This window comes from Thamnophis sirtalis, unplaced genomic scaffold, assembly GCF_051295495.1.
Source record: "Thamnophis sirtalis isolate CommonGarterSnake01/CBP01778 unplaced genomic scaffold, rThaSir2_p1.2 scaffold_1, whole genome shotgun sequence".
NCBI classification, from domain to species: domain Eukaryota; kingdom Metazoa; phylum Chordata; class Lepidosauria; order Squamata; family Natricidae; genus Thamnophis; species Thamnophis sirtalis.
In genome coordinates this window covers 18,217,872-18,240,057 of record NW_028261381.1, presented here as the reverse complement: position 1 = coordinate 18,240,057, position 22,186 = coordinate 18,217,872, and the positions used below count along the sequence as shown (strand labels likewise).

The 22,186-nt window shown below is 41.4% G+C and overlaps 1 protein-coding gene across 5 annotated transcripts in view; it reads left to right on the top strand.

The window, feature by feature from the left end:
- The window catches only part of ITPRID2 (ITPR interacting domain containing 2), a 73,977-nt gene extending 56,951 nt beyond the window's left edge, over positions 1-17,026 (top strand). For 4 of the 5 annotated variants that reach the window (XM_087708238.1, XM_087708240.1, XM_087708246.1 and 1 more), the window contains exons 12-18: positions 673-750; positions 2,220-2,347; positions 4,544-4,694; positions 6,923-6,988; positions 9,267-9,653; positions 13,758-13,881; positions 15,872-17,026. In XM_087708238.1, the coding sequence (XP_087564364.1) occupies positions 673-750; positions 2,220-2,347; positions 4,544-4,694; positions 6,923-6,988; positions 9,267-9,653; positions 13,758-13,868 (921 nt within the window). In that variant the 3' untranslated portion in view covers positions 13,869-13,881; positions 15,872-17,026. The remainder of the gene's footprint in view (positions 1-672; positions 751-2,219; positions 2,348-4,543; positions 4,695-6,922; positions 6,989-9,266; positions 9,654-13,757; positions 13,882-15,871) is intronic. The other variant, XM_087708257.1, reaches the window with a different exon arrangement.
- Positions 17,027-22,186: the final 5,160 nt, after the last annotated feature.

The window sequence follows — 22,186 nt, the reverse complement described above, 5'->3', positions numbered from 1 at the left end:
TCCTTTGCCTATATTTTCAAGTTCTACCCTGTTTCCCTGAAAATAAGACCTCCCTGGATAATAAGCCCAATCAGGCTTTTGAGGGCATGTGCTAAAACAAGCCCTCCTTGAAAATATTGCAACACAGCAGCAGCCATGAGGTGACGACGCTCGCTGCCTCCTGCACCTCAAAAATAATAAGACCTCCCCGAAAATAAGAATCAATTGGGGGGGTCAAAAGAAAATAAGACCCTGTATTATTTTCGGGAAAACACTTCGGCGAAGTTTCCTTGCACATGTCAACATATTCTTCAGAAGTCTAGGATTCTGCTATGGAGGCAGAGTCAATCTGAAGGGTAATCCCACATCTGCAGAGAGAGAAAGGGATGGAGGGAACACTGCTCGTTTTGAGGGAGGGGCTGAGATTGGAGGCTGAGGATCAAAAATCTGTTCCTCACTTCACACACACACACACACACACACACACACACACACACACACACACACACACACACTTACGCCGAATTCACCAAGCAAGTTGGGTTCTAGAAAAGTGGAAGGTGCAAGACCCATCACACCTTTTGTAAGTCCATGACTCATTCTCACATTGCCTGCTGTGTTGCGGCTTGACTCTCATTGCCTCTGGGGGTTAAAATGATCTGACAGGTGTATGTTTGTGTTTCTTCTCCCTAGAACACTACGATGAGAACTCATGACTTCACTGGAGCCTCTTACAGCACTCAGAAATCATCCATTCTACCTCTCTATGAAGTAAATGGCACTTTTCTTCCTTTCATCCATAAAAGCCGCCATTTCCAGGGTGTCCATGTTACCTGTATGTATATAGCAGTGATGGAATGTGTGCATGCCCACGCCCGGCGCCAAAAACCCGAACGCCAGCTGGTCAGTGTGCATGCACGTGCCGGCCACTTGGTCTTTGGGTTTCCAGTGCACACAGGCCCACCGGCCAACTGGTCTTTGTATGTGCTGGAAACCCGAAGACCAGGTGGCCAGCACGCACACATGCACCATCCAGCTGGTCTTCAGGTTCCGCCGTGCGTGAAGACCAGCTGGCGTGAAGACCAGCTGGCCGTTGTGCATGCATACACCGGAAACCAGAAGAGCAGCTGGCAATGGCACACATGCCCACAAAGAGGGATCTGCGTGCTACCTCTGGCATATGTGCCATAGGTTCGCCATCGGGGGTATATAGTACAAATGTATGTCAACCAAGCCTTTTTGTGATGAATTTTAGTTGGCTGTTGTCTTCCTGCTAAAAAAGGAAACAAAATAAATTGATAACATTGATTGTACTTTTACGTAAGAATAGTCCCTGGTTAAGGACTACTTATTCAGTGACCATTTGAAGTTGCAGTAGTGCTGAACAAGTGGTACATAAGACTGGTCCTTGAAGTTCCAGCCTTCATAGCATCCCTACGGTCACATGATCTTGATTTGGGCACTTGGCCATTGGCTCACACTTAGGTCAGATGCAGTGTCCCGTGGTCATGTGATTGCCCTTTGTGACCTTCCCTGCCAGCTTCCCACAAGCCGAGTCAATGGGGAAGCTGGTAGGAAAGGTAACAAGTCTCTCTGGTAAGTTACTCCTGCCACTTCCTATCCCAAAGAGCCCTCTTTAGAGATCTCATACCCCATAGCACATATGCCTCCTTGCCCACATTTCATATTGTATGCCTGCCCGCTTGCCTGCCTAGCCGTGCTTGCACGGTGCCACAGCACCCCCTGCACAGCCACACGCCATTACACTTCCCACCCATTCGCCTGCTTGCAAGCCATCCTGGACTTGCGATTTCCTGCTGGCTTCCCCAGCAATAAGTCGCAACTTGCTGTCCCGTGAGGTCCTTACCTAAGGATGGCAGTGGAGACTGCTAAGGTTTCTATGGCTAAGTGATGCGGTCACATGACATCACACTTCCCAATTCCATTGCTTAGTGGCCAATATTCTGATCCTACCATTGTTGAGTCAGGAATACTGAGACTGTTTTCATCTTCCTCTTTCTGAGGTTTTTTTTTTTGTGGAATCAAGAATCCTTTAGCAGGTGCTAGAGGGGAAGAATGTCAGTCTACAATGCAGGATTTTCAGTTTTTCTGACACACAGAGAGACACAGACACGCACACATCCTTATTACACACACACACACACATCCAGGAGAATATATTGCCAGGATATTGTCTTTCAAACTGGAGCTCAAGTGTGTGTTTGTGTCTGTTTCTCTAGAATACATTCCAGGATCTTCAAGTGGTGAGAAGGAACCTAAACATCTTTAGAACTCAAATGATGGATTTAGAATTGGCCATGTTGCGCCAGCAGACTGCTGTTTATCAACACATGACCGAAGATGAGAGGTAAATGTGGCAATAAAGAATTCTTCCCATTCTCTTTTACTAAAATCCTCCCATACATTACTTTCTCTGAGCACTTTCTTTTCCCTTCTAGGTAATGCAATCTTAAATTAACCTTAAACATGGTTCTCCTTCTTGTCCACCTAAACAAAATTAAAATCCCACTGCTCGTCCTCTGTTTGTACAGTCTTCTGCTTCTGTTGCTAAAACAATTTATTGTGATCACCACTGATGTTAAATTGCTGCACCTATTCTCACGCTGCATTTTCTTTTCCTGCCATCTTTCTCCTGCTCACTCTGCTCCAAATACTTCTGACTGGATCAATTTTTTTGTCCTTTGCTATGATCTCCTCTCTCGGTAAGTTTCTTTCTCTTTGGTTATTCATTCATCAGTTCAAGTTCCTAGTCCTTTGGATTTGGGATGTTTCCAACAAGGAAGATCCCAATCTTGTGGGAAATTTCTTTTTATCCATACTATGTTGGATAGCAAGTATAGTATTGGTACAACTGTATTTTTTAATATACTTATAGTCAATCTTGACTGGAAAAATGATGCAGATTTCATTATCACTTAATGCCACATAAATTCCTGGCTGTAAACTAAGACAGTTTTTTTTATAATTAAAAAAAATCTCGTAAAAAAAAAGGCAATGGCCAATCACTGAAGTACATTTAGCGGGAAAACTGAGTGATCCCAAGGCTATCTACTTTTGGGGGCTAGTTATTAATTTAATCTGAATCCCTCCTTTTTATTCACAAAATGTTCTAGGAGGAAAGCATTGTGTTACAATCAGTTCCGGTAGATTGTTTGACCTACTGTGATAAATACCATGGCTGTGGCTGTGGCAAGAAAAAGTCCTTTTAGGTAGCCCCTGAATTCTGTTTTACAAAACCTGAATCCCTCTCTGACATAATAACAATAACATAATAAACATAAATAACATAATAAAGAGCCGAGGTGGCGCAGTGGTTAGGGTGCAGTACTGCAGGCCACTTCAGCTGACTGTTATCTGCAGTTCAGCGGTTCTAATCTCACCAGCTCAAGGTTGACTCAGCCAGCTCAAGGTTGATCTCACCAGCTCAAGGTTGACTCAGCCTTCCATCCTTCCGAGGTGGGTGAAATGAGGACCCAGACTGTGGGGGCGATATGCTGACTCTGTAAACTGCTTAGAGAGGGCTGAAAGCCCTATGAAGCGGTATATAAGTCTAACTGCTATTGCTATTGCTAACTGAAAATTGGTGACATACCTTCTGTACAGACGCAGTCTACGCTCTAAATGTAAGACTTAATAAGCAAAAAAACAAAAAACAAACCCTTCTAAAAAACAATCCATGAAATAAAAAGAATCTTGGATATATCTCTATGTCCTTGATGGGGCCTCATCCACTTTGCACCATCGTTTCCTCTTCTCAGCATTTCATCCCTTTTTCAGTGCAGTCACCTGGGGTGGAGAGAAATGCTGGTGATAATTCTGGAACATACTCCTATTTTAAGATTTTTGGAGGCATTACATGGTCATGATTATCAATGCACCTTCACCTTGGACAGAGCATTATGAAAATAATTCTGGATCGCTCTGTTCTGTAGGAAATGATATCTTTGTATATACTGTAGGCAAATACAGTACTGAACATTAAATATTTAGCTTGTTTAAATGAATTTAAAAGCTCAAGTCTGTTATAATTAGGTAGGTTGGACCCATCTTACTCCTGCTCTTTTCACTTCATGTGAACGTCTACAATCTTCACGTCCCTTGGGTTAAGGTTCCTCAACTGTTTTAGATGATTATCAATATTTCTAGTTGTTATGGTCCATACAAAGAGGGACGTGGTGGCTCAGTGGCTAAGACGCTGAGCTTGTCAATCAGAAAAGTCGGCAGTTAGGTGATTTGAAGCCCAACAACGTGTAACGGAGTGAGCTCCCGTTACTTGTCCCAACTTCTGCGAACCTAGCAGTTCGAAAGCATGTAAAAATACAAGTAGAAAAATAGGAACCGCCTTTGGTGGGAAGGTAACAGCGTTCTGTGCGCCTTCAGTGTTTAGCCATGCCAGCCACGTGATCACGGAGATGTCTTCGGGCAGCGCTGGCTCTTCGGCTTTGAAACGGAGATGAGCGCTGCTCATCTCCGTTTCACCGCTTTACCTTTATACAATGAGAAAAAACTCTTTTTGATCCATGGAACTTACTTTTGGTTTTAGGTATGAAGCTGACCAGCTCCAGACTCTGAGGAAATCGGTTCGAATGGAACTTCAGGAGTTAGAAATGCAATTGGAGGAACGGCTGCTTGCTCTTGAAGAGCAGCTTAGGAGTATACATGAGTCATCACCTTACAGACCACAAACCTTCATGGTGGGTATTGTGTTTGGTCATTTCTCAAGCATCTTGTGTCTATCAAAAACGTAAAGTTGCTCAGTACAAAGCAAGGACATGATATTAGCCCGATTGTTTCTACCCAAAGAGGTACAAATTTCCTGCTGTCTGATGGGAAGAGGCCCTGTCTCGATTTGATATAGTTAAAGATGCAATTTCTATTCAACTAAAGAATAATTTCAGGGTAACTTCTGCTAAGAAAAGTAAAGCTGCCGCATAGTTGGGAAGTAAGGTTTATGCTCATGAGCCAAGGTGGCGCAGTGGTTAAATGCAGCACTGCAGGCTACTGCTAGATCAGCAGGTCAGCGGTTCAAATCTCACCGGCTCAGGGTTGACTCAGCCTTCCATCCTTCCGAGGTGGGTAAAATGAGGACCCAGATTGTTGGGGGCAATATGCTGACTCTCTGTAAACCGCTTAGAGAGGCCTGAAAGGCCTATGAAGCGGTATATAAGTCTACTGCTATTGCTATTGCTCCTGCCACCCAATTTTTATTACGCCTTCAGTCTTTGCAGCTGATGAAGTGAGCAATTTGTTTTGGGATACGGTGGGTTTGCAGGTGGATCTAGGTTTCACAGCTTAATATAATTTAATATTGGGAACATTGGCTGGAGGCATAACATGAAGTCATATTAGGAACGTTGGGCAGCCCACATAGATGAGAAAGACATGCAGATACAGCTATAAATCTTGAGGGATTTGGAAGATTGGCAGGCTAGCTCATTCTAAGGTTGTTTTTCTCTCGCTGTAGGCTGAAGAATCTGGTAAAATACTGGCCCAGTTCCTGCAGATACTATGTGGCTTTCATGTTAAAATAATGAAATCCTGAAGTAGACATAATGCCAAAGATGGCTTCCAGGCCTGACACTAAATTTGATAAGATCATTAACAGTTCGATTTCATTATCAATTATGCGTTACTGTATTGGAGCTGCTTCGTATTTTGTTACTCAATAACTACTTTGTGGACTAGTCTAGTTCTATTAAGTTCTCTGGATCCTTAATATGGAAAAAACGGAGTAAAGAAAGTTTTATATAGGGAACCAGAAGAAACTAAATTGTAGAAAATACGATTCATAGATGGACAACGTAAACTGTTATAGAGTAAATCTGTGGAGTGCACATTTATCAAATGCTGCCTTTAATACATTTTTTTTTTCTCCCCCTGGAAGGGGAACAGTCAAATATGAGAGAGATGAAAGAACCTGGGGGGAATTGGGGCTAATGGTGATTGGGGATGCGTGGGTGACAATTTAATTGCTTATGATGCTTTAAATCAGTGTTTCTCAACCTTGGCTAGCTTGAAGTCCGGTGGACTTCAACTCCCAGAATTCCCCAGCCAGCTGTGCTGGCTGGGGGATTCTGGGAGTTGAAGTCCACAGGATTTCAAGTTGGCCAAGGTTGAGAAACACTGATTTAAATAGTTTCCTTTCTTACTATCTTTATATAAATACCTTTTTACTTCTCAAATAGGCTTCACTTTTTTTCATAACAGGTAGTCCCTAACTAACAGCTGTTTGTTTAATGACTGTTCAAACTTGCAGCACTGAAAAAGTGACTTATCACCACTTTTTCACACTTAAAACTGTTGCAGCCTCCCCATGGTCACATGATCAAAATTTGGCCGCTTGGCAACTGGCATATTTTATGACGGTTGCATTGTCCGGTTCCACCACAAAACCGCGGACGACAAAATCGCGCTCAACGAAAGCGCGCATTTGACGTCATCACAGTGCGACGAAAACATCACGCTGTGATCGATAAATGTAAAAATAAAGCGAAAACCTTACCCTAACCCCCCCAAACCTAACCCTTAACCTAACTGCTTTAATTTTATGTTTATTTCAATTTTTAATTTTTTTCGTCGAGCGCGATTTTGTCGTCCGCGGTTTTGACGGGTCACGGCATTGTCCTGGGGTCATGTGATCGCCCGTGCTACCTTCTGCAAGCAAAGTCCATGGGGAAGGCAGATTTAACAACCGTGTTACTAACTTAGCAATTGCAGTGTTTCACTTAACAACCGTGGCAAGAAAGGTCATAAAATGCAGTCGTTTATTTAACAACTGTCTTGCTTAGTAATGGGAATTTTGAATTCAGTTGTGATTGCAAGGCGAGGATTACCCGTATATGCTTTTTCGATCGCCCTTATCTCAAAAGGCATGGGCAATTAAACAACGTTTAATCCTCCTCTCCTTTCTCTTCCCTTCCAGGGAATGTATGGAAGCAGAAGCATTGATAATTTGTCATGTTCTTCTCCGTTGAATGTGATGGAGCCAGTAAGTAATCTGAATGTGCAGAATTACTAATCAGAGTTGACCGGGGGGGGGGGGAGGTTTAAAAAAAATGCCTGTCTTTCATTGCTATAAGTAGGATTATGCATAATAGCAATAGCAGTTAGACTTATATACCGCTTCATAGGGCTTTCAGCCCTCTCTAAGCGGTTTACAGAGTCAGCATATTGCCTCCACAATCTGGGTCTTCATTTTACCCACCTCGGAAGGATGGAAGGCTGAGTCAACCTTGAGCCGGTGAGATTTGAACCGCCGAACTGCAGTTAGCAGTCAGCTGAAGTGGCCTGCAGTGCTGCACTCTAACCACTGCGCCACCTCGGCTCTTATTTGCGCCACCTCGGCTCTTATATGTCATGGGTATGTACAAGCAGCTCAGAATATGGAAGCAAGCTTTTCTATTTGATTTCAGTTTCAATCTAAATAAGATAAATAAATGAAGATAAGTACTGATGGAACTGGGCATCTGATGATTTAGAGCAGGCCTGTCAAACTGGAGGCCCACAAGCTGGATACAGCCCATGCAGGCTATGCCCACCCCGGCTCCACAAAGGCAAAATACCCATCCCTATAAGTCACAATAAGGCTCACAATGCGATCGAGTTTGACACCCCTGATTTAGAGGCTGATATCCAGTATCACCGAGTAGGGCACGGTGGCTCAGTAGTTAAGACGTTGAACTTGTTGATCAGATTGGAGGTTCAATGGTTTGAATGCCTAGTGCCATGTAACAGAGTGAGCTATCGTTACTTGTCCCAGTTTCTGCCAACCTAGCAGTTCGAAAGCATGTAAAATGCAAGTAGAAAAATAAGAACCATCTTTGGTGGGAAGGTAACAGTATTCAGTGCGCCCTCAGGGTTTAGTCATGCTGGCCACATGACCATGGAGACGTCTTTGGACAGCGCTGGCTCTTTGATTTTGAAACGGAGATGAGCATCGCCCCCTAGAGTTGGGAAGAACTAGCACATATGTGCGAGGGAAACTTTTACCTTAACCTTTATCCAGTATAGGATTTCCATTGGAGGAATAGGGACATGCGATTTTTGCTTGTTGGGTTTAATCTCTTTTCCATCCCCCAACAAACACATGCTTACTCGAGCTGTTCCTAAAAGTTGGGAAATCCTCCATAACAAAATAGGATGTTCATTATTGTTTAAATTAACTTTACAGAAAATCAGAAAAGCCTTTTAGAAACACTATAAAAATATTTGTAAAATAAGGTAACATGAAGATAAAAGATAATATAAAAATATATTTTTTAAAAACCATCAAAAGTGAAATACACAGTTAATGGTTGACAATTGTAAATATAAAAAGATGCTTCGGGGTTCTTGTGGGACCCTATTCTTAAGGCCAAGTCCTTGTTGTTGCAAAGTACTGTATTTTTTGGAGTATAAGACGCACCTTAGTTTTGGGGGAGAAAATAGCAAACAATCAGGTCAGCTTCAGCACATTATTTCAGCCTGATTCAGCACAAGCAGCTGATTGGCGGGTGGATTGGCCTCCCAGAATACCCCCAATCATCAGTTCAGGCTGCAGGGATTGCCACAGACCATCACCGCCTCCGTGCCTCGCATTTTTGGCCTCTGCACATTGTGGCAGTGGTGATGTGCTCTGGCAATCCCTGCAGCCTTGAATGGGTCTGAAACGGAACATTTGGAGGCTGAAAACGCGAGGCATGGAGGCAGCGATGGTCTGTGGCAATCCTTGCAGCATGGAACAGGTCTAAAACATGATGTGCAGAAGCCAAAAATGGCCAAAGGGTGGGGGCCGGCAGGTGGGCAGGGCTACATTCAGTGTATAAGACGCAGCCAAATTTTCACCCTCTTTTAGAGAGGGAGGGAGGAGTGCATCTTATACTCCAAAAAATACGAGTAGTTTCTGAAATTTTTTAGAAGGCAGGTCTTTCCTAGGTGCCTAGCTAACCAGAAGCCAATCTCCCCTCTGGGGGCAATATTTTCATAGAAATATCTCAGAAAAGGCTCTCCTCCTAGACTCTACCAATCAAAATTCTGTAGCCAATGGGGTATAAAGCACACCCTTTGTGCCAGAGTAGGCGGGAGAGATCAGTGTAAATTTAGACGAGACATTTCCTCGGGTAACCTGGACCCTTGCCAGTTATTAGATTTATTAGTGTTGTTACTCTTCTTGAAAGCTTTAGAGGATGCAGGGTTGTTACGGGTAATTTATGACCCCAAAACAAGATACTATGTTTATGCTTTTGCTATGACGGCTGTCTGATTCTTTCCACTCCCTGAATCCCCAGGTTTCTGAACTCATTCGAGAGCAGTCGTCTCTGAAATCAGAATTGGGGTTAGGCGAACCCGGCATGCACACACCTCCTCCCGAAGGCTCAGAATCTACATTTGAACACTGCACACATTCTGATTCCTCTTCGGTGTGTTCTAGTCAAGCCAGTCGAAAAGCCCATGGGTGGTCATCTGAAAAGTGCAGACCACCCACTCAAAAAGTCTACCGGGCAAGTGTAGCCTTGATGCCCGCTCCCCCGGCAAGAGCAGGAATCGGGCAGGAGGAGCCCTGGACATCCAAGTCCACTGCGGAGCATAAACTTGAAAAGTTACCCTCTGGGCCTACGAGTGAGGAAGTGTCCAAGAGTGTGGAGAACGAGGAACTGCAGCAAGTCATTCGAGAGGTGAGGACAGAGATTTGCTACAGGGAGGAATGTATTGCTTGCTTTTAGGTATGCTTATGCCATCTCTCTCCCTTTAAGTCAGAGGTTTTGCCTGAGCTGAAAATTAGTAGCAGTAGCACTTAGACTTATATACCGCTTCACACTGCTTTACAGCCCTCTCTAAGCAGTTTAGAGAGTCAGCCTATTGCCCCCAACAATATGGGTCCTCATTTTACCCACTTTGGAACGATGGAAGAATTAGTCAACTTTGAGTTGGTGAGGATCGAACTGCTGGCAGTCAGCAGAATTAGACTGTAATATTGCATCCTAACGACTGCACCATAACGGTAGCTAAAACTGGGCAAGAAGGAATTAAACAGAACAAATGAATTTTGTGGAAGGAGTCAGAACATCTTGGAAAGAAGGATATTGACCAGCCAGTCAATTACAACTGGCTAATTGCTTATTTTTAAAATGTAACAGTTAACTAAGCTATTGTTCATCCATTAAGAGATACTAAGTGGATACAAGTCCCCCTTCCCCCCGCTTTAGTAGCAGCCCAGAGTTTCTGTGGGGAAAACTGCAGAAAAAAATGAAAGCTGAATTTAACAGCTAAAGGAATGAAAGAGGTCCTCTAGTGGAAACTTTTATGAATCAAGAGTTGCACGGATATAATCCTAATAAGTGAATAAATAGATATGACTGAAAATACTATATTTTCTATTTTACAACCTAATTGCATTATATCTGTACTTAGCACCTTACTAACTAAGCAGAGAAAGAATATTCGTTAGCCATTAAATCAACCCAGTATGGAGCTACCTAATTTTATTGTTTGGAGGGAATCTTAAATAGAAAACTATCTTTAGATAGATTTTTACTCCAAAAGCATATTAAAATAAATTTGATAAAAATTAATAAATCTGATTTAAAATTTTTTTAAAAAAATCGGTTTTTTAATATATATTTTTAAAAATAACCATCAAATTTTTTTATATAAATTTTTTTATTAGTTTTATTACAAACAAAAACACACACATACAAAAAAACCCATCATCTGTCATTACATCTTGTAGAAAGCGTATCCATTGGTCACAAGTACATTTCGTGCGTTCTGTCCACAATCACATATATTCCATTCAGTCTAGATTGTACATGTTAAAAATTTATATATTTTACTATCACCATACCACAATTTTCATAGAGTATATAGAGTATAGAGTATAGAAGTTTATTTGTATGCCGCCCTTTTCCCTGGGGGGACTCAGGGCGGCTCACAACCCAAAAGGGAGGGGGAGACAAACTTTTAACATAAAGACAATACATAATTAAAAACACAACATTCATACCATTCGGGCGGGTTACAGTCTTAGCCCCAGGCCTGACGGGATAGCCAGATTCTGAGGGCTGTGCGGAAGGTCTGGAGGGTGGTGAGGGTACGAATCTCCACGGGGAGATCGTTCCATAGGGTCGGAGCTACCACCGAGAAGGCTCTCCTCCGCGTAGTTGCCAGTCGGCATTGACCGGCAGATGGAACTCGGAGGAGGCCTAATCGATGAGATCTACCGTATATACTCGAGTATAAGCCGAGTTTTTCAGCCCACTTTTTGGGCTGAAAAAAGCCGCCTCGGCTTATACTCGAGTCTACAACTGGATCCGGCAGTGCTGTTGCCTGTTGGAGGAGGAGGAGGCGAACCAGCCTGCCATCGCCGGCCACCGCTAGCCCCGCCGCTCTTCCCGACCCCTTCCAAGCCCCACAGTCCAGCGGATGGAGCAGAAGCAGCTCCGGGGCTTCGCTGCTGCTCCTCGCATTTTCTGCACGGGGATCCCTTGGAGAGGGGATTCCAGCCTGCCATCGCCAGCCACCGCTAGCCCCGCCACTCTTCCCACCCCCTTCCAAGCCCCACAAGGATGAAATAATGCTCATTTTTAAAAACTCAGTGAAAATAAAAACAATATACCAAGAAGGTGGCATACTGGTTGTGATTTGATCTCTTCGGGGGATCCCGGGGATCCCCTATACAAGTATTTTAATATTGCAGACTTGCAGTATTATAAGTCATACTGATATTATAGAACACTTTAATTAAGCGGGTCCCTTGAATAAACATAACTTTGAGTTTCAAATAACACTGATTTTTTATTTTTGAAATTTACCGTAGCTGCTGCATTTCCCACCCTAGGCTTATACTCGAGTCAATAACTTTTCCAGCTTTTTGGGGTAAAATTAGGTGCCTCGGCTTATATTCGGGTCGGCTTATACTCGAGTATATACGGTAATAGGTCGCGTGGAGGTAATTGGCAGTAGGCGGTCTCTCAAGTACCCAGATCCACTACCATGTAGGGCTTTATGGGTGACAAGTAGCACCTTGAAGCGTACCCGGAGATCGACAGGTAGCCAGTGCAGCTCGCGGAGGATAGGTGTTATGTGGGTGAAGCGAGGTTCATTTAGTTAAGATTTCAAAAACACAGCCACCTGCTGGCATTCCCCCCGCCCCCCCATCGATTTTTATCCACCCTGCCTCTTACACATTTCTATACAGAAGTCCCATTGAGCTCTCTTGGTAGCTCTCCAGGCAAGTGGGTGGAAGGGTGCAGCTCCCGTCTCGCAAATTCCAGAGTTGGTCAGTTTGCTGAATGTCATATGTGTTGCAGGAAGAGGGGGTGTTGGGCCGCCATGTGTGTCACTGTATACTTGAGTGTCTCATAAAATACCCAGAGCTTTAGCCAGGCTTTGTTTGCTTTCAAAACAGAACGGCTCTCTTGCAAGAAGGCTTATTTAATATGCATTCTTGATATTTCCCCACAATGTTAAGCTTACGGGCATACTGGCGATTTGTCCCCTTCTGCGTGTTTGAATTATTTCGTTTGCAGTGGGGGGCAAGGCGAAGGCCATACAAAAAAACAACAACTGTTTCAGAGCATTTTTGAGTGGCCTGTAATGCGTTTGAGCTTTTGACCTCTCTACTCGAATGAAAAAAAGCCTTCTGACCCTTCAGAATAAATGAGCACATTCCTCCTACGGGGAAAAAAACAAAAACATTACAAAATAAAGAAGTTAAGATGCGTTGTGTCTGTAAGTTTGAAAAACTTACACTCCGACCTTTTATTTATTGAATGGAACAAACCACAACAAAAAAGGAGAAAAGTATTTTATAAGTGGATTGATACTGTGGAGAAAGGAAAGGCTGTGGTTTTTAGTAGTTTCTGTGAAGTCCCCCCACCCCCTAGATTCTGGTGCACTATTGCAAATGATAATGGAGAGTTCATTAGAGAAAAATAATGGTGAAACATCTCCATTTCCTATAAGCTTTTTCCAGAAGCAGAAAGGGTTTATTTCATTCAGATTGTTATGCAGAGTATTGGTTTTCAGAAAATATGGGAATATGAACTCTTCTTCTCTGCCTTCCCCACTCTCTTTTAATGTCCTTTTAATATATTCAGCCATAGTTTGGATAAACCACACAGTGATTTATTCTCTTACATAAACCTAGTTGGTGTTGTAATTGGATTACCCTGTAGATATTGGCGTGTAATATTTTTGTAGCAAAACCAGCATTGAACATTTTGGGGATGCAGGGCCCTGTCACGTGAGGGGGAGGGCGCGGGGTTCTTTGTTTTTTTTAATTGTGACATGATTATTTTAGGGCTTATAAGTTACCCTGAACCGCAGAGGGCTAGGAAACTATTGTTAGTTTTCAGTAGCCTTAGTCCAAGGAGCTCAGAGGGCTGAAGGAAAAAAAAGGATTTTTAAAGATTGCACATTGCTTATCGCCAGCAGAAAGGTGTTTACTGATTTGGCCCAAGAAATGATGTATTTGGTCCTACATGGAAAACCCAGCCATTTTGTTCACTGCGGAACTGCTATGTTTTTTGGGGGGAGTGAGCCTAAGAGTCATAGTGTTAACCCTCCAAATTTTGAAACTACTGAGACAGGTGAAGGCTGAATGAGCAGGAGTGAAAAGATTCCCCACCTCCTCCTCCACTTCACTCCAAAGTAGGGAATAAAAATTGAGGGGGAAAAGGGATTTCCCATTCAGAACCAGTGAGGCCGGGTGAGCTATAGGCCTGTATAAAATAAAGTATCTGGTAGAGGCCATAACCTCTGGTTTTATTTTTTTTTAGATCAAGGAGTCCATTGTTGGTGAAATCAGACGGGAAATTGTAAGTGGGCTGTTAGCAGCTGTTTCTGCCCCAGGCCTATCAGCTAATTCTAAACAAGCATCCCAGCCATGAATCGGTACTACAGGTAAGATCTTCAGCTGGTTGCCCGTCAGTTGGCCTGTTCAATAAAAAGGTGAAGGTTTATACATAACCCATAGGAGATTCCTAACATTTCATCTGTTTATGCAGTAGAGCCCTGTCTTTGTGAATGCTGCCAAGTCAGCATTGCTTTTAAATGCTTTTTAATTTTAAGTCCCCTTTGAGTGGGGAAGAACAGTATTAAAACTAATGTCAGATTGAGATGACCAGAAATTCGATGTATAAAACAAGCCTTAAAGACACAATAGCAACAGCATTTTCCTTTGTGATGCCTGTGTATTTCTGCATACTTACATAGCTGGGAATATTATAGAACGGAGACATACCGTATATACTCGAGTATAGGCCGACCCGAATATAAGCCGAGGCACCTAATTTTACCACAAAAAACTGGAAAAGTTATTGACTCGAGTATAAGCCTAGGGTGGGAAATGCAGCAGCTACCGGTAAATTTCAAAAATAAAAATAGATACCAATAATGTTTTTGAATATTTATTTCAAAGAAAAACAGTAAACTAGCGGTGTATTCAATGAAATACTTCACTCACCTCATGATGCTGATGTCCCGCTGTGATGATGATGTCCCGTGCAGCCGCGGGAGCGATGTCCCGCCTCCTATGACACATGGCACAGTGATTCCTATCATTGGATCACTGTACCAGAGGAGGTGGGACATCGCTATGTGGCTGCTTGCCATAAGCAGGAGGAGGTGGGACATCGTTGCAGAGCGGCAGGAGGGGGAGGAAGGGGAATCGTAAGACAGCCCTGCATTACATTAGAACGTGAGGAGGGGGGGATGGTGCGGTGCGTGCTGCACAGCAAACTGACACAGAGGGAGGGGAAACTCACAGGGGCGCCGGGCCATTCACGAGTGTCACCCAGCGGCATGGCCCCGCCCCTTTTTCTCCTCCATTTCGGGCAAATTTTTCACTGACTCGAGTATAAGCCGAGGCGGCTTTTTTCAGCCCAAAAAGTGGGCTGAAAAACTCGGCTTATACTCGAGTATATACGGTAGTCTACCATAAAACATGTTGTCTCTTATCTTTCCTTTGTTTCTCACTAAGAACTGTAGTTAATAGAATGGGTTTTTTTTAAAATACCTCCACTGAACATGTCTTAGCTGCTCTTTGCAGAGAAAAGCAATTTTCTCTACCTACCGAGAGAAACATACCCGTCATTACTTATCTTGACTCTGGAGAAATCCATTTTTAATTTTTTAGACATATCAGAATCCCCCAGAACAAAAGTAGCAAACCGCACGTAAGGAGAGTAGTAGAAACCTCACATTTAAAATTAAACCACAAAGTGTCCTGTTCTCTGATTAGGTTTCCGAAGCCACCTGTCTGCAACTACTCTTGAATCCAAGTATGGATTAAAAAGCATGATTTTTGGAATATTAATGCATATCCCACTAGTACTTTTAAGAACCATATTTTTTGGAGTATGAGATGCATCGGAGTATAAGACGCACCAAGGTATTGAAGAGGCAAATAAAAAAAAAAGTTTTTGCACTCTACAAACCTCCCAAAAATGTTTCCTCCCCCCCCCCAAAAAAGAGGCATGAATAGTCTTTGGGGGCTTGCAGAGTGCTCGGGGGGAGGGGGAGAAATGAGCAAAAAATAGGCCCATTTTTCATTAAAAAGAAGGACATAGATAGCCTTTAGGAAGCTTAGAATGCTCCTGGGGGCTGGGTGGTGGTGGTTAAAATTGGGCAAAAATGGGCCGTTTTTTGCTCATTTCTGCCCTCCCCAGCCCCCAGCAGCTCTCTGAAAGCCTCCTACAAGCTATGCACAGCCATTTTGGTGAAGGGGGCGGGGTTTCAGGAGGCAAAAAAAATGCCGTATTCAGAGTATAAGATGCACCCAGATTTTCAGCCTCTTTTTTGAGGGAAAAAGTTCCGTCTTATACTCCGAAAAATACGGTAACTAAGCATGTGTCTTCCCGACTTCAATAACGCGTTTGTTTCTTTTCTCAAGGGTTTAGCATGTGATCCAGTGATTATGGATGTCTACTTTTGGGACATGTGGACGGATGCATCTGCCTGCTCTCTTGATGCCAGAGGAGGCTGCTAGTTGTATGCAGCAATGACTTGAGCTCTGCATGTCTTCCCATTTCAGGTCTATGTGCTAAGATCAAGGCACTTTTCACCTTACCGATGTGCGTGACTGATCAAGAGAATTGTGATTATCTTGCAGGCCTTAATATTTATTTGTGTGTTCCTCTTAAGACTTGAAGATTTCTGGACCTTCCCTGGTTATAAATAGCCTAGGATTGTTATAGATTCAAACAACAACAACAACAACAAAAATCCCCACTGACCTCTGTGAGGTATTTAACTGTGCAATAATTGTTTCACTTTGAAAGCTTGGAGTAATCGTTTCCACTGCTGTGGAACTCAAGTGCCACTTAAAAAAAGAGAAGACGTTGTACAAAGGAATGCTTGGGAGAAGCTGTCATTTGTGGAGAGTTTAGAAAATTACACAAATTTACTTAAAACTACTACAGATACGTACACTGAAAGCCTGATCTTTGTAAAGTAGATAACTTTTTTTTTAAAAAAAAAGATTTATATATTTTTCTGCTTTCTTTATCCTTCCCTTTTTTCTTGGGATATTGTTTTTTTTGTTTTGTTTTACTTAATGTATGAACTACTCTGCAATTATATTGAGAAGTGATTTTTAGCCATTTCCTCTGCCTATTAAAGCAAGTCTGGAAAAAAAAACACTAGTTTAAAAGGCAAAACAAGTGGCATATAACAACATGGGCTTAGCATTAGTCTGCTGTTATGGGGAAATTTTTCATTCTTTTTTTTCTACAGCCTAAAGAAAATGACATTCACCACAGCCAATAAAAATGGAAGCAGGTGTTATTCTTAATATATAGTTTAATACAGTAATGCTCAAAAGTTGGAATATAGCCATGTCTTAAATGCTAATCAACTACCTTACATGTTTTTTAAAAAAATGTTTTCAGCTAACAAAATTAAGATTCTGTTAAATAATCAGTGACTCATAAAAATGTAACAATATTGGGAGAAGTATGTCAGAAAACTGCGTTGGGCATATATACCCAAGGGCTAAATCCTTTTTAAAAAGGCTATCGTGTCAATAAAAATATTTATTTTGCCTAAAGATGTAATGATGTGTCTTCTTACATTTCGATACTGGAGATCAAAATATGTAAAAGAATTTGGGGGCCCTAATTTCATCCATAACTTTGATGCCATTTCTGCTACTACCCTCTGCCCAATGCCATGTTGACTCAGCCTACCATCCTTCCAAAATTGTTAAAATGAGGACCCAGATTGTTGGGCAATTATGCTGATGTTGTAGACCGCTTAGAGGTGCTGTAAAGCACTATGGAGCGGTATATAAGTCTAAGGGCTATTGCTGTAGATACTCAAGTTTTCTTCATTGAAGTAACTTTAAACAGTGCCACCTACACATTTATTTGACCTTCCATAGACTCCCTGTCACCATGAGTGTGACTGCATGGCTACTTAATAAAACCCAAGACAAAGGGATGACTTGCCTTGGATAGAGTTGCCCAATCTCATGACTCAGGTAATTATGATTGAATTACACATACCTCAGTAAGGAGAATCTGCTATCGTCCAGAATTTACTGAACCCACCGAATCCTTACAGCTCCACTTAGAATGGCCAATGATCAAGAACTGCAATTCCACAAACTCTGGAGAAGTTGGATGTTCTCCATCCTCACATTTATTTAATTTTTTAGAATGACCAAATTGATAGCAATGACGAATTGCAGGAGCAGGCTGCTTATTCACTAAAGAGTTAGCAAAAAAATGCTTTATGTTTATATCAATCCAGTTGATGCAATTAAAGTATCAATGTATTGGATTTTCTGTCCAAGACTCAACACATCACTAACTGATACTTCCCAAATTCCAAGTTTTTTACACTATGTGTCAAATTATTTTTGAATTTATGAAATGCTGTTTCTGAAAACAACAGAAGCTTTTATGGAGGAGGAGAGGAAGGAGGAAGAAGAAGAGGAAAGAAAGAAAGAAAGATCCCATTAAGTGCTCTCATAATTCAAATATGCACAAGTTACCTTTTTAATAAAATGAAACTATTTAGAACATAGTTTGGGAGTTGTGGCTATTTAATTGGTTGTTCCTTTGAGTTGAGAAACACTAGTTCAGTTTTAACTATTTTGAGGGAAATAAGCTATGTTCCCTTGAATTAAAAAATACCGCAGTTCAAATACTAGCTTTTTTATCATTTGCATACTTGGTAAATGTTCTAGCCCACTTTCATAGATAAGAAAAATGATAAATTTTAATTCGACTGAAATGTGATATTCCTCAAAAACTGTATATCAGCATCAGAAACTAGGTTTCCATTTCCACGTGTCCAAAGCAATTGGCGAAAATGTTACAACGTGGACTGTCCTTTTCTTTTTTCTTCTGCAAGCTTGGTTAGAAACAACAAGAAAGGTTACAAAAGTGTGTATGATGGCAGTTCTAATTCAAACTTTCACAACCCAGTTCTTTTTTCATATTGGACTAGAATGCCAATCAATCTCAGCCAACAGAATCGGGCTTCATCATCTTAAGATGGTGTGCAGGACATATTGCTGTAGTAGATATTGCTACGTACAGAGGAAGATTTCTGGCTGAACCAAATATTTGCCAGCACATCAGATTCAAAAGCAAAAACAAATAAAATACTAACAGGAACCCTTTCAATAAAAGAACCTTTGTTTTAAGAAGTTAGCTAAGTGCTCACAATTGGGCTCCCAGGTGCTGAAGTAACTTTTTGCCTTCAAAGCCTTGGACTGCCCCACTTCCCATACTTCCTTTTACAGTCTGGGCATATTTACATTAGATTTTTTGCATCAGAGAATCAGCTCCGTACTTGCAAAGGTCAGCTAATTCTTATTTCTGGCTCTGTATCAGTTTATCTAGAGCTAATCTAAGAGGTGAGGGTTTTATTTTTTCTCTTTTGACTCAGTGTTAGCTCTTGTAGGCAGTTTGTTTTTCCATTGGCAGGAATTTTTGCCTCACCCTGCTTTTAGGTCCTGGACATAAGATAACCACCACCTTGGTAGTTATGTTACTGCTTGCCTACTCTCTCCTGCTATCATCATTCTCATATCCACCTGTTTGAAACATTTGCATTTTCCAGAATTTTCCTTTTTTGTACTTAGATCAATGACCATCCACAGTTCTGCATTTGCCAGATCAGTGTCTCAGATTTACAAGTTCATGATATTAGCATACCTGCGAGACCACCTACTGCCACATTCCTCTCAGCGGCCGGTAAGATCCCACAGGGTTGGCCTCCTTCGGATGCTGTCAGCCAGACAATGTCGGCTGGCGGCTCCCCGGAGGAGAGTCTTCTCTGTGGCTGCCCCGCCCCTTTGGAATGAACTACCCCCAGAAATCTGGACCTCACCCACTCTCATGGCCTTCAGAAAAGCTGTCAAGACCTGGTTTTTCCGGCAGGCCTGGGGCTGTTGACCTCATAGTTGAGGTCCAGCCCCAACTGAAATGAATGTCGTTTTAACTTGTCTTATTTTATTTTTACTTTCTTTTTTTCTTTCTCTTCCCTTCTGTAAGCCGCCCGGAGTCCTTCGGGATTGGGCGGCCTATAAATAAAATTAAACTTACAAACTTAAACTATATTAGATACTCTATTAAGACTGTTTTTTAATTCTTTCTTTCTCCCTCCCTACCTATCTATCTACACACACACACACACACACATTTGGACGAGGTATACTTCAAGAATAACTAAGGATGCAGCTGCATTAATGATTTGAATCATTAAAATGATTCTTAAAAGACTGGTGTTTTTTTTTTTAAGGCTAGCATATCACAAGTATGTTGCACTTATGCCAGGTCCAAAACACTTCTTCCAAACTTGTTTTTCATGCAGGCAGAGCCGTAAAATACACTGACGTTCCTATAGTGTGTGAGGGAGGCTGATATCACAGGAGACAAGCACTTAATTCTTAATTTATTTTTTATATATTATGCATTAAGATTTTTTAAAAAAATAGAAACATACAAACCGATAAAAAGAAGAAAAAGGGGGGAAGGGAAAAAATGGCAATTTGATGCAAAGTTTTGTTCCTGTTTCACCAGAGATTTTGAGATAAACTGGAAAGGGTTTTTACCTTTTATGGTAGGGTGGTCTTCTGCCTGATACTTGTAAGCAGCCCATCCCAGTCTATGTAACTTCCAACTTTCTATTTGCATTTGTTTGAATTTTTTTTAATAAAAAGAGGAACCTCACATTGGGATAACGAAAGAAAAAAACCTGAGCTTACAATATCAATATAGCTGAATTATAAATTCTCATTTCTTTGAGGAAAACATTATTCCTGAATTGAAAAAGCAGTTTGTTTTATCTTCTACTATATATCCAACATACAAATGTGGAGAGAAGAATCTTGTTTTCATTGTAGCTTTACATCCTATTCATCCTAAAATTAGACCTACTGTATAAAGTGAATTTGCTGAGCCTCATTGAGCTGTTTTGAACTGATCATCAATGAGGCGAAAAGGCCACCCGATTATTCTTCATTTTGCCCCAAAGTCTGAACCCAAGAAGATCATGCTACTTCTTTGCCTTGAACTCCCCTCATCTCTGTCAGGAGACAGAAAAGTAGTGATGTTCCTTCTCTAAATCTTTTTAATGCTAATTCTTCACATCTGCTGACTCCAAGAATCTGCACTGATTTTCAGTCATCGTGGCACTATCTCTAAATACTAGATTATTTCCCAATTGAATAAATTGCATCAGATTTTTTTTATCTAAATTCCATGTCAGCAAGATGTTATAAACTGAATTGACATGGTTTCAGCATAAGATTGGATCAATTTAATCTCTTATTTCTATCAATCAATTTTGCAATTTCTATAAAATAATTGCTTGGGTAAAAGTATCAAGGCAGGGCAGTTGTTAAATAGATAACTTGTTAGAAGAATACCTTCATTTTTACAAATTTAGGCATAGTAATGGTCCCTGGCCTTCATGAAATCAGATATTCTATCTTTCTATCTATTTTTTAATCCAGAGCTGATAGGGCATGGCAGGCTCTGTTGTCTTCTCTTTGGCAAGGAGACAGATGCACTTTAAGTATCCATTATTGTGGCCATTTTTATGTCAGTATTCAGCCTAAACGCTGACAGCAGTTTTGAGGTCTAAAATATGATGCGTCCAAGGATACCTTTTGCAAAATAACAAGGAGGAACACACAAGGCAAGAGGCAAGGTACCAAATTTCGATTTTTAAGTCCTGGTATTTTGCGATTTTTTCATGTTCCTTCTCGGCGACCCTGCTATCACCTGGTATTGCAATATCTATGATTGTAACCTTGTTTTTCTCAACCAGTGTGATGTCTGGTGTATTATGCGCCAGTATTTTGTCCGTATGTATACGGAAATCCCACAAGATCTTGACCATCTGATTTTCGGTAACTTTTTCAGGCTGATGTTCCCACCAATTTGTTGCTGTTTTAATATTAAAATTTTGGCACAAATTCCAATGGATCATTTGTGCTACTGAATTGTGCCGCAATTTATAATCAGTCTGTGCAATTTTTTTATAGCAGCTGAGTATGTGATCAACAGTTTCATCAGCTTCTTTGCAAAGTCTGCATTTGGCATCATCAGAGGATTTTTCGATTTTGGCCTTAATGGCATTTGTGCGCATAGCTTGTTCTTGCGCAGCCAGGATTAATGACTCTGTTTCTTTCTTTAATGTACCTGTTGTTAACCATAACCAAGTTTGTTCACTGTCCACTTTATCTTTTATTTTTTCCAGAAATTGGCCATGCAGTGCTTTGTTCTGCCAACTCTCCATTCTTGATTTTATCACATCTTTTCTGTATTCTTGTTTCGTCTGTTGGGCCTTCAGTAGATTTTTGTTCTTTACTTCGATTAATAGATGTTCTTGACTTTCTTTTAAATAATCAACCAGTGCATGTTGTTGTTGTTGTTCTTGTTATTATTATTATTATCATCAGCATCAGCATCAGCATCAAATTTATGTATCTGCTCAACTCATCTCTTCCAACTCACAGTTACGGAGAAAATACAATTCCTTGGTAGGCTCTTGGCAGTCATTCTGTGCCCAATGTAGCTGATTGGAGTCACCACTGTCTTTAGGTCAATTAGACCTGGGTGAATAGAACAGGTAAATGCCAGTGGCTTATCCATTTTAGTCACTGCAGGTTTGCAGATTAAATATGAGAGATTGCTTGGGACTGGTCTAACGTGCTTTCTCGCCCTCAACACACACTTCGCAGTTAAAT